The sequence below is a fragment of the Aythya marila genome (assembly GCF_965140915.1).
Source record: "Aythya marila genome assembly, chromosome: 11".
NCBI classification, from domain to species: domain Eukaryota; kingdom Metazoa; phylum Chordata; class Aves; order Anseriformes; family Anatidae; genus Aythya; species Aythya marila.
The window spans coordinates 21,635,252-21,646,192 of NC_139052.1; the positions used below are offsets into that span (position 1 = coordinate 21,635,252).

The 10,941-nt window shown below is 65.2% G+C and overlaps 2 protein-coding genes across 9 annotated transcripts; one reads left to right on the forward strand and one right to left on the reverse strand.

Annotated features, from left to right (window-relative positions):
- The first annotated feature begins 8 nt into the window (after positions 1 to 8).
- Positions 9 to 7,059, forward strand: PRC1 (protein regulator of cytokinesis 1). 7 transcript variants are annotated; one of them, XM_082769467.1, is made up of 14 exons: positions 9 to 86; positions 298 to 430; positions 513 to 635; positions 960 to 1,193; positions 1,274 to 1,444; positions 1,680 to 1,829; positions 2,090 to 2,237; positions 2,370 to 2,506; positions 2,752 to 2,847; positions 2,993 to 3,139; positions 3,578 to 3,688; positions 4,015 to 4,125; positions 4,552 to 4,740; positions 6,016 to 7,059. In XM_082769467.1, the coding sequence occupies exons 1-14, from the start codon at positions 76 to 78 to the stop codon at positions 6,091 to 6,093; spliced, it is 1,839 nt and encodes a 612-aa protein (XP_082625593.1). In that variant the 5' UTR covers positions 9 to 75; the 3' UTR covers positions 6,094 to 7,059. The 7 variants fall into 7 exon arrangements, with proteins under 7 accessions (XP_082625593.1, XP_082625597.1, XP_082625598.1 ...); XM_082769471.1 differs by having other exon boundaries at positions 4,552 to 4,704; XM_082769472.1 differs by having other exon boundaries at positions 4,552 to 4,663.
- Positions 7,060 to 7,205: 146 nt separating this feature from the next.
- Positions 7,206 to 10,937, reverse strand: RCCD1 (RCC1 domain containing 1). Of its 2 annotated transcripts, XM_082769474.1 has the most exons (7): positions 10,763 to 10,937; positions 10,267 to 10,648; positions 8,373 to 8,494; positions 8,103 to 8,207; positions 7,879 to 8,022; positions 7,772 to 7,801; positions 7,206 to 7,607 (listed from the first exon to the last, which is right to left on the reverse strand). In XM_082769474.1, exons 1-7 carry the CDS (start codon positions 10,926 to 10,928, stop codon positions 7,465 to 7,467), a joined length of 1,092 nt encoding a protein of 363 aa, XP_082625600.1. In that variant the 5' UTR covers positions 10,929 to 10,937; the 3' UTR covers positions 7,206 to 7,464. The 2 variants fall into 2 exon arrangements, with proteins under 2 accessions (XP_082625600.1, XP_082625601.1); XM_082769475.1 differs by lacking the exon at positions 7,772 to 7,801.
- Positions 10,938 to 10,941: the final 4 nt, after the last annotated feature.

A 10,941-nucleotide genomic window follows, 5' to 3' on the forward strand; every position in this document is an offset into this window, starting at 1 on the left:
GGGGCTGCGGCCAATCAGCGCCGCCGGCTGCCAGTTTGAATCCCGGCACCGGCGGGCGGCGGGCGGAGAGCGGCCATGAGGAAGAGGTGGGGGCGGCGGCACCGGGACCGCGGCGGGAGGGACCGGGACCGGGACAAGGGGACCGGGACAAGGGGACCGGGGGGCGGCGGGCGGCGGGGCGGAGACCGGGACCGGGACCGGGGGGCGCGGCGGGAGGGGCCGGGCGGTGGCCGTGGTGCCGGTCCCGGTCCCGGTGCCCCCGCTGACGCCGTGCCGGGGCCGTGCCGGTGCCCGCAGCGAGGTGCTGGCGGCCGAGGCCGTGTCGTGCCTGAACCGCGCGCTGGCGGCGCTGCGGGACATCTGGGAGGAGATCGGCATCCCCGAGGAGCAGCGCCTGGAGCGCACCGACGTGGTGAAGAAGCACATCAAGGTGAGCCCCCGGGCCGCCCCTCCTGTCCCCCCCCCCCCCCCATCCCGGTGGCCGCCTCTGACGGTGCCCGTGCCCGGCGCAGGGCCTGCTGGACATGATGGTGGCGGAGGAGGAGAGCCTGAAGGAGCGGCTCCTGAAGAGCATCGCCCTGTGCCGCAAGGAGCTGGACGCGCTGTGCCGGGAGCTGCGCCTCGACCCCTTCGAGGTGGGCACCGCGGGGCTCTGACGGGGCTCGGCCCGGGGTCCTGACGGGGCGTGGGCTCCCCATGCAGGCGCACCCAAAACTCCGAAAAGCTCGGTGGGGCCAAAGGCTGGGTGGGTCCCTGCAGCCCCGGTGCTGGGAGGTGGCTGTGAGAGGGCCCGGTGCCTCGCAGCACCGTGTTTTGAGCCTTGCTGCTGCGTTTGCACCTCCCTGGGGAACTTTGCTCAGAGCTGGGGGCTGTGTCCCTCGCTTTATGCTTAAGGAGCCCTGGGTGTGAGTCAGGACTGCAAGAGCTGTGGAGGAGAGTGGTTTTCTGGTCTGTCCTAGGCAGAGGAGGAAAGCACCATCCTGCAGATGGAGAAGGATTTACGCACCCGCGTGCAAGTGATGTTAAAGCAGAAGAGGGACAGGCAGCAGGAGCTGAAAGCTCTGCAAGAACAAGACCAAGACCTGTGCGACATCCTCTGCGTGTCCCCGTTTGGCATCGACAGCAACGCCGTGCCCAGCCTGGAGGAGCTGGACCGCTACCGGCGCCACTTGGCCTCCCTGAGCGCCGAGAAGGTGAGCGGGGGGCGGGCGAGGTCTCCCTGGGGGGGTGGGGACGGTGCCCACGGGCTTCTCACGGGGCTCGTCACCTGCAGGAGCGAAGGCGGGAGCAGTTTGTCAGTATCAAGCGGCAAGTCATCCTCTGCATGGAGGAGCTGGACCACACCCCGGACACGAGCTTTGAGCGGGAGGTGGTGTGTGAGGACGAGGAAGCCTTCTGCTTGTCCACAGACAACATTGCTGCCCTCCAGAACCTGCTGCAGCAGGTACGTTGGCACCTCGAGGCAGCCTTGCTGGGGCTGTGGAGGCTGCCTGGCAGCGTGACACAGAGCGTGGCTGCTCTGCGCTCAGTAACCGCGTTGTGTTAGAACCTCCTGCTAGGAGCTCTTGCATGGAGATGTAGGAGGATGAACGGGCTGCTCTGCTGGCTGCAGCAGGGCCAACAGCCTGCCTGGTTAGCATCGGGCCGTTCTGGTGCTGACCCCGCTCTCCCTGCTGCAGCTGGAGGCCCGGCGGTCCCTGAACGAGGCCGTGTGCGTGGAGCTGCGATCCAGGATCACTGCGCTTTGGGACAGGCTGCAGGTTCCTGAGGAGGAGAGGGAGTCCTTCGCAGTGCACATGACCGGATCCAGAGCCAAAACCAGGAAAGCTGTAAGGACCTAAGGACCGTCCTGCTGTCTCTGGAGGGGGGAGGGCAGGGGAGCAGCAGCTCTGGGTTGCACGTGCGTTTGCTCAGCCGGAGTGCAGGGGCAGCTTCCAGCAGTCTGTGCTGTGAGCCAAAGCCTGCCCTCGCAGGTGGAGGAGCTGGGAGCTGGGGCTGGTGACTGGCTCGTTAGAACTCAGCTTACACAGAACATGAATCCAGTTCTGCTCTTGCTGCCTTCTGAGCCTGTGCTCTGGTCTCACGGCAGCTGCAGCTAGAAGTGGACCGTCTGGAGGAGCTGAAGCTGCAGAACATGAAGTCTGTGATCCAGGCAATCCGGGTGGAGCTAGCTGAGTACTGGGATAAATGCTTCTACAGCCAGGAGCAGAGAGAAGGCTTCAGCCCCTATTATGATGGTGGGTGCTGGCTCTCAGACTCCCCTGGGGGAGCTGCAGGCTGCCTGCCAGCAGACCGGCTGCAGGGAAGTGCTGCTGGATGTGGTGCCGGGTCCCTGCCTGCCTCCTGAACGCGCTGTTGTATCTCTCCAGAGGACTACACAGAGACCCTGCTCCAGCTCCACGATGCTGAGGTGGGGAGGATGAAGAACTACTATGAAACACACAAGGAGCTGTTTGAGGCCGTCCAGAAATGGGAGGAGAACTGGAAGCTGTTCCTGGAGCTGGAGGTATTGCTCGGGCAGGTCTCTGGGCGCTGTAGGCCTCTGCTCTGGTGTGCAGTGTCCTTGAGGGAGCGGGGAGGTGGGGGGGAGCCCTAGGAGCTTGGTGAGGGGATGGGGCGCTGTGTCAGAGCACCAGGACAACTTATGGTGAAGAGCTGGCTGTGCTGTGCGGGGCTGTGCTGCAGGGAGCACTGTGCAGTGAGGCTGGGCTCCGTGCCTGCCTCTCTCCTCACCTCCTTTTTCTATGCTAGAGGAAAACAACCGACCCCAACCGCTTTGCCAACCGGGGGGGGAGCCTGCTGAAAGAAGAGAAGCAGCGAGCAAAGCTGCAGAAGATGCTTTCCAAGGTAGGTTCAGACCTGGAGGGAGGAGAAGGAGCTGCAGTTCTGGGTAGGCACATGTAGCAGTGACCAAGGAGAAGTGGAGCACTTAGAGCCAGCAAGGAGTATCTCAGGGGGCAGCCTCCTGACACTGCCCGTGTGTCCCCATCAGCTGCAGGAGGAGCTGGAGAGCAGGGTCCAGGCCTGGGAGCAGGAGCATGAGGACGCTTTCCTGGTGAAGGGGCAGCAGTTCATGGAGTATGTGGCGGAGCAGTGGCAGCTGTACCGCATGGAGAAAGAGAAGGAGAAGCAGGAGCGGGTGAGTGCAGAGCTGAATGTGCTCTCCTGGCCTCGAGGAGCCTCTTCTGGCTCCAGGCTGTTGGTGGCCCAGCCCCGCTCAGGGGGCGAGAATTGCCCCAGCCCCAGGCTCCCCATCTGCTGCTGGCAGCTCCCTAGGGAGACGGGGGTCTTCTCTTCCTGCTGGCTCTGTACGTGGTCACCTTCCTTACCAAAACTGGTGTCTGCTGCTGCTGGTGTCTGTGTGCTGAGCATTTTTCTTGGCCTCAGCTGCACCAGGACTCTGGCTTGGCTCTGGCTACCTGTAAATCTCCCCCGAAGTACCTGCTTCTGGCTGCAGGGCTGCTGCCCACCAGCAGAAGCCTGCCTTTGCCCTGGCACTGGGCAGTGACCCAGAGCGGAGCAGCCAGCTCCCCGCTGCTCCTCTGCTCGGGGTGGTGAGCGCAGCTCTCTCACGCAGCACCTGAAGAAAAGCCGCCAGATCGAGGCAGAGATGATGTACGGGAGCACCCCGCGGACACCCGTCAAGCGTCGCGTGCTCACCCCACACACGCCTGGCAAAGTAAGGAAGGTAAACTGTCCACACCGGGCAGAGTGCGAGGCTGGGACCCTGCCGGCACTTGAGTGCTGGCACGACGTAGTGCGTGTGGTGCTCAGAGCCCCACCTCTGGGTTCATTCTCTCAAAGGTGCCAGAAGGGCTCAGGGGTGTTGCAGCAGTGTAAGGGAAGCAGGAATGGGGCCAGACTGCGGGCACGTCTCTCCATGGGGGCGGTGGGACTTGTTGGGGTGCCCCGGAGCTGGAGGGCCCCGTGCAGCTGGTGCTTCCACGGTGGCTTTCCTGGTGTGGCACAGCCCCGGCTTCCTCCCCCCTCACCTCGTGCTCTGCTTTCCCCCAGCTCAACACCACTTCCATCTCCAGCGCCACCCCCAACAGCACTGTTCGTTCGGCCTTTGGGGCAACTCTCTACCACTCACCGACCTCCCGGCTGCCGCCCTCCGGAGGGAAGGTGAGGGCCCTTCTGGGGCGTCCCTACCTGCAGGGGGGCTGGGGAGCCCTGCCGTGCCACGCTGCTTCACCTGCCTCCCCTGCCAGGCTCCAGGGGCATACAGGCTGCTCGTTGGTCCTAGCCCCAGCTGGGCAGCTGCACGGCTGGTGGGATCTCTGTGGGGCCAGCACAGCCTGGGGGAAAAGGAGGGTGGGCAGCATTCAGGAAGACTCCCCCTAGCCCAGATTTCTGGTGGGTGTCTGGGCCAAGCCTGAAGCTTGGGGGGGGGGGGTGGTCTTCATTACCTGACCTATGTGTCCTGGGTCAGAATTGGGCCCCAGACCACGAAGGGTTGCTGGAGGTTGGTGTTCCTCCAGTACTGCAGAGCAGCAAGGCTAGCACAGGCTTCCAGCCCCCTCGGGTCATGCCTCCTGTCTTCCATTCCAGCAGTTTGGTCAGGCTCGGACCCCCAGCCGCGTGGCTTTGAAGCCCCCCCGGCCAGGACACAGGGAGCAGAACAAGGAGAACGTGTCGCAGCTGAACGGAACCACCCTGAGCGGTGGGTGCACCCCCACAGCCCCTGCCCAGCGTAACTACAGCGTTAGTTCTGTTGCCAGCACCTATTCTGAGTTTGCGGTAATTCACCTCTTCTAAACCTGCCTCCCCCCGGCCGCGCGGGGCCTGCGCCCCCTCCCACAGCCCCGCGGCCCCCGCCGCACAGAGCGCCTGCTCCTGCCAGCGCCCCCGGCACCGGGTGGGGGCTGCACGGCAGGAACTCAGCGCTGAGGTTGGGGGGCTGAGGCCAAGCACCGCTCGCATCCTGCGTGGCCCTGAGCAGCCCCGGGGGGAACAGATGGAGACGAGAGGAGTTCTGCTGCCCAGGGCAGCCCCCGAGCCCGTGCAGGAGCCAGGCCCTGCCTGCGGTGTGTCCCTGTGCCAGGCCTCCCGGCACAGCCCTGCTCCAGTGGCGTGGCTGCTCTCTGGAGCTGGGCCTGTCCCCAGCTGCCTGAGCCGAGCGCTGAGCCCCGGGGTTTGATGCGGTGTTTCCTGGGCGCGGGCAGCTGGCAGCAGCAGCGCTCTGTCGCTGTCCTAACCTGGTTGCTGGGAGAGAGGCGGGAGGGTCCTGCTTGCCCCCGGGTCCTTTTCCCACTGCCTGCATGGCCTCAGCCCCTGCATGCTCGCCTTGACTGGCTTGCTGTGCCCCTGAGCTCAGCCTCCCGAGGGACCCTGCCTTGTCCCACCTCCTGCTGGCCTGAGCCGAGCTGGGGGAGTGGAGCTGGGGAGCTCCCTGGGGGAGGTGGGTGCTGGGGGGGGGGGTTGGTCTTTGCTGGTGGATGGAGCTTTGCTGGCTGGAGGCCTCTGCCCTTCCCTTAGCCCTCACTGAGCCCAGGCTTTAGCTTCTCCTGATGCCCAGGAGCATCCCTTCCTGCTGGGAACAGAGCCAGCGCTGGGGGTTCCTCATCAGGCCCTGATCCTGTGCCTGTGGCAGCCCCTGGGGAGGGAGGGAGGGAGGCAGGGTGCTGGCTGCACCCTGCTGTGCTGGGCAGAGGCAGCGCTCCCTTCCTGCACTGCTTGCACATAGGCTTGCAGCCTGCCTGTGCTCCTGCCCTGCCAGCCTGCTCCCTCGCTGTCCCGCTGATCTGGAAGCGCTTCCCAGGACAGGCGGCGAGCTGCCAGCTGCAGGAGGGAGGGATGAGGCTCCAGGCCCAGGGCTCTTGCTCCTGGGAGCCTCAGGGATCTTTCCCAGCTGCCGAGAGCTGCCTTCCTGCCCTGTCCTGAAGCAGGGGGGGTGTCGGCTGCTGTCTCTGCCCAGCAGGGGCACAGCGTGGCCTAAAGCCGCTGCCCCGGAGCACCAGCACCGCCTGCGGCCCCCGGCCCTCACCCCCCGTCTCCTGCTTCTTGTGTCCACAGCGCGAACTTTCAAAGGCTTCCAGGTGTGACACCAGCTCCCGCGTGCTCAACTCCACCACCACCACCGCCTACTGCTGAGGCGCTGCCCCCGGCTCTGGCCCTGCGCAGCCGCAGTGAGTCCCTGCCCCGGGGGAGCGCTCCCGCAGCGCCCAGGCCCGGGGCAGGCCCTGCCCTCGGCTTGGCTTTTAGCTAGGGCCCAGCATTAGTCTGGCCGCCCCCCCCCCTCTGCCTGCGAGGGCAGGGGAAGGAAAAGGACACTTCTAACATTTTTGCTTTTATTTGGGGAATTCTTGTGACTGTTTGTGATTAAAGACTGAGAACAAACTTGGGGTAGCGTAGCAGCGGGTGGTGGCTTCTGCAGGAGCCTGGCTGGGCAGTGGGGTGAGGTGGCAGGGCTCTGCCTTGCCGGGTGTGCTCTGGGACAGACAGGACCTAGTGCAGAGAGCTGGCCTTGGTGCCTCTTACCAAAGGCTTTTTTTTTTTTAACCTTCCATATATCTGTAGGTATTATCTACCCAGCTCTTCCTTAACAGCACAGCAGCCATGCTTTAGCTAGGGCTTGCTTTAGCTGAGGTTCCTCTAAGCAGCCTCCCTTGGCCCCCGCGGACTGCTGCAGCCTGGGCTTGTGCCTGAGGGTTTTACTCCCCCACGCTGGGCACTGCAGCTGCCCCCTGGAGCCCTCAGGTGGCCGATTCCCCTTTGCCCATCCCCGAGCCCCTGGTGAGGGGCTGCCTGTCCCCCTGCACGTGCACCCCATCGCCTGCCTGCCCTTTCTCGCCCGCTGCTCCTGGGCAGAACAGCGCATGGCTTGGCGGTACGACGTGCTGGTGGGGGCCCGTTTGCACCTTTTGTTAATGAAGCTCTGTATGTGTGTCTGTCCCTGATCAGAACTAATTTGCACCTTGTTGTCACTACACTCCCCCACTTGCTGTTATTTATTCCCCAGGTTCTGTTCCCTTGCTCTGTAACTCTGTATATACTGTTTATGGGAATAATGCGTATCCATGTATATAGCCCTGCTGTTTGTGTGGTTGTTGGGGTGACCGAAGGCTCCTCCAGCATCACCCTGGAGGCTGGGAGGGGGAGAGGGCTGGGCCTGGCTCTTCAGCCCCTGCCTTCTTGCCTGTGCCCATAGGGGCTGGAGCAGCTGGGCACCTGTATGTGTACGCAACGCGAAGCACTACCGCAGCTGTTACAAAAAGAGATTTAATAAATCCATGTAGTCCTGTTCTGTCTTTATCACTAATGCAACCCCAGCTGCCTGAGGCAGCAGCACAGCTCCTCAGCCTGAGCTGTGGTCCTGGGGGGGGGAACCCACCCACGGTGTCTGCCCAGCCTCTGCCCGACCTCCAAGGGCCGAGGGCTGCTCCGTGGGGCAGGAGCAGAGCTTTCCTCTGTCTTCCTTTGCTCCATGCACACAGCGATGGTTGTGGGACAGCCTCGTGCCCCTCACTGCTCCAGCACGCACACGTAGGTGTTCCAGGGCCCGCACACCACCTCCTGGGCCCGCAGCCCCTCTGCCACCAGGTGCTCCACGCGCCGGGGCCGGTCAGAGCTGGTGTTGTCCCCATGGCCCAGCTGCCCGTATTTACCTGCAGACACAGCAGCTGTGTGACGGGGCCCACAGGAGGGATTTCATCCCCTGGGCAGGGATGGAAGGGGAGCAGTCCAAATAAAGCATTAACAGCCAGCAATCAAAGCGGCAAGGCAACCAGCAGGTCACACCGGGCCATCACGGAGCAGAAGCCTTGCTTACCCCAGCCCCAGGTGTAGAGCTCGCCATCTCCTGCAACCAGGACAGCGCCCATCAGCCGGCATCGCCCCCAGCACCGGGGCTGCTTCCCCCACCCACCGGGCACTCACGTGTGACTGCAGCTGTGTGCCGGGACCCGCAGCTGACGGCACCAACCTCCACGTCCTGGGGCAGGTCCAGCAGGGCCGGGAACGCCTGGATGGAAATGAAGGCGGCGCCCGGCTGCTCCCGGGGGGGCCGCGGCTCCGCAGCCCCTGAGAACAGCGGCGCTCAGCCCTGGCCGCGCCATCCCAGGGGCTGGGCATGGCCTCGCTGCACCCAGCAGCATCCTCACCTGTGTCTGCGTCCTCATCCTGGTCCTGCTCCTCTGCCACCACCTTGGAGGGCAGCGCCAGCTGGCCCGATTCGTTCCAGCCCCACATGTAGAGGTCCCCCCCCTCTGCAAGCACGCATGGGGCGGCCCTGGTCAGGGCACAGCTCGGACCCCGCGGCAGCGGCCGAGTGCTCGAGGGTACCAGGCACCAGCACTGGCCCTGCCCGGGACCATATGGGGCAGCCAGCCCCGCGCTGCCAGCACGGCCACCCCCCACCCCCAGCCCCTCACCGCTGATGCTGGCCGAGTGCCACCCGCCCGCCGCCACCGCCCGCATTGGCACGCCGGCCAGGGCTTCCACCAGCCGCGGCTGCTGCTCCGACTCCAGGCCCCCGTGGCCGAGCTGCCCGTGCCTGTGGGGAGACGTACGCGGGCAGACAGACGGGCACCTCCCGCACCCGGTGCCTGCAGCCCCGACGCCCCCCGGGCTCCTGCTGCCCCCCGGCTGTGCGGCAGCGCGAGGGCCACAGCCGGCACTGGGAGGCCGGGGCACGGCTGCTGGTGGTACACAGCCGGGACTGGGGGGCTGCATGGTGCAGTAACTACGCGCAAGGGAACGACGCATGGCACAACTGTGACATAACGAACGTGCCCCTGCTGTGTCATTTATGTCTGAGCTGATTTGCATGTCAGGAACTTAACCTGCAAGGCTGCAGGTGCTGGCACAGCGGGGTTAGCACCAGCAGGGAAAGGGGAAAACTGCTGGGGAGCTGAGGGCTGCTTTAAGCAAGCGTCCCTGAAGGCTGGAGGGCCCCGTGACTAACAGCTACGGCATTATTCAGCAGAGCCCTAACGCTGAAGGAAGAGGCACAAAGAAGTACGAGAGGCATCTCATACTTTTCTAGTAACCAAAGCTTAACCATGGCATTTAGTGTCTGCAAAAAGTTAATCCTGAAATACATGACAGCAAGTGAGGTGTGTAAACCTTTCCTTTAAAGGTAAAGAAAGAAGGCAAGAACGATGGCAATATGGCAATATCTGTAAATGTAAGGGCTGATCTAATGCTGTTTGCTATGACAACCCGCCGGCCGTGACAACAGCCCCCAAACACCAGCGACCTGAGGCTGGGAAACAAAATGCACCCGAGCACATCGGCAATACCGAGGGAGGAAGACACTCCAGTTTGCACAGCTCTGCTTTAATCTTTGTTGGCTTTGTTTCACGTAAGCAGCAAGGAGATCGCTAACTTACCCCTTCTGCCCTGTAACTATCTGTAATTGGCAATTAACATGGTCAGGGCAGATCGCCCACCGACACCCCGACCCCACAGCTGTGCTGGTAACGTCTGCTCGGGGCTGGGGGCGCACGGCCGTACCCAGACACATTCACCAAGCACGGGGCTGGCAGCGTGACCCCGAGGCCACCCATGTGGTTGGACTCAATGGGGACAGACCCAGGTGCTGCCTGTGGCAAACCCCGCACAGACAGGGTGAGACCAGTGCCCGCAGGGACTTTCAGGGAGTCCTGTAAGGCCGGTGGCACCAGGCTGATGTCACAGCATCAGCAACAACACACCAGGCTGAGCCTGCCCAGGTAATAGTATGGGAAACGCCAGACTTGGGTACAAATAGCAAAGCCAGTACCAACAGGGAAAAATATTGCAGACAACCCACTGGTCCCCACTGCACCTGAGGCCTGAAGGCACGGCCTAGGAACACTGAGCAGAGAGGGCCAGGCCAGAACCCGAGTGCCTCTGTCCCTGCTGCACCCCCAGGTGCCTCCCCACTGCCAGCCCTGACAGGGGGCACGAGGGAAGGGACCGGGACAGCCTCTGCCCCGAGCCCGAGCAGCACGGGGGGCAGGGGGCAGCTCGCAGGGCTGCTGCTCAGGACCAGTTGCACGTAATCAAGAACCAAGACTCGAGAGTTACTTGTAGCACAGTATTTATGTGCAGCAGCATGAAGAACAGCCCTTGAAGTGCTGGCGGGTGTGCGTGCTGCTCGCTCGGCTGGCTGCCCACGCAGTGCGGCACCTTTTTAGCGTGCTGGCGACACCGGAGCCCTGAACCCTGCCTCCACCTGCATGCTACCAGCTGCGGGCCCCCCCACCACCACCAGCACCCCTCACCTGCACCCCGGCCACCGGCGCGACCCCCCCGGCCCCCAGACCCCCCCCCGGCGCTCACCTGCCGCCGCCCCAGCCGTAGACCTCGCCGTTGGCCCCGAGCGCCAGGACGTGCTCGTGGCCCAGCGCCAGGGCGCGGAGCGGCGGGGCCGGGGGCAGCTCGCAGAAGAAGGGCGGCCGGGGCACCGCGAAGCCGCCGGGCAGCAGCGGCAGCGGGGGGCGGCGGGGGCCCGGCGGCAGGGCCCGGCGCCAGGCGGGGGCTCCCCGCAGCTCCCCCCGCAGCGCCGCCGCCCGCGGCCAGGCCTCGGCCGCCGCCCCCGGTCCCCGTCCCCGTCCCCGTCCCCGCCGCAGCAGCAGGACGTGCGTCTCGGACGGCAGCGCCTCCGCGCACCCCGCCGGCAGCCGCCGCCGCAGCCCCGCGCCGAGCACCTCCAGCCCCGCGCCTGCGGGAGCAGCGGCTCAGCGCCCGCCGGGGCTCCGGGGGGCTCCGGGGCCGGGAGGGGGCCCGGGGTGGCCCGGCAGCATCCCCGTGCCGGCCGCCCCGGGGGGCCGCTCACCGGTGTCCAGCACGGCGTAGCTCCAGGCGGGCCACACGCGGCGGATCCCCTCGATCCCCTCGGGGCCCGGCTCCAGGCGGCGCGGCCCCGGGCCCGGCGACGGCTCCCCCGCCGCCTCCTCGGCGCTGAAGCCGAACACGAGCCAGGAGCGGCGCGGGGCCGCCATGGCGGGGCGGGGA

Excerpts from the sequence above, each read along its gene's own strand:
- PRC1 (XM_082769467.1), top strand. Across the intron at positions 431-512 it reads TGGTGAAGAAGCACATCAAG|GGCCTGCTGGACATGATGGT; the intron begins GTGAGCCCCCGG and ends TGCCCGGCGCAG. Across the intron at positions 4,126-4,551 it reads TGCCGCCCTCCGGAGGGAAG|CAGTTTGGTCAGGCTCGGAC; the intron begins GTGAGGGCCCTT and ends CTTCCATTCCAG.
- RCCD1 (XM_082769474.1), bottom strand. The coding sequence starts at position 10,928 with ATGGCGGCCCCGCGCCGCTCCTGGCTCGTGTTCGGCTTCAGCGCCGAG. Across the intron at positions 10,649-10,762 it reads CTACGCCGTGCTGGACACCG|GCGCGGGGCTGGAGGTGCTC; the intron begins GTGAGCGGCCCC and ends CTGCTCCCGCAG. Across the intron at positions 7,802-7,878 it reads GCACACAGCTGCAGTCACAC|GAGATGGCGAGCTCTACACC; the intron begins GTGAGTGCCCGG and ends TCCTGGTTGCAG.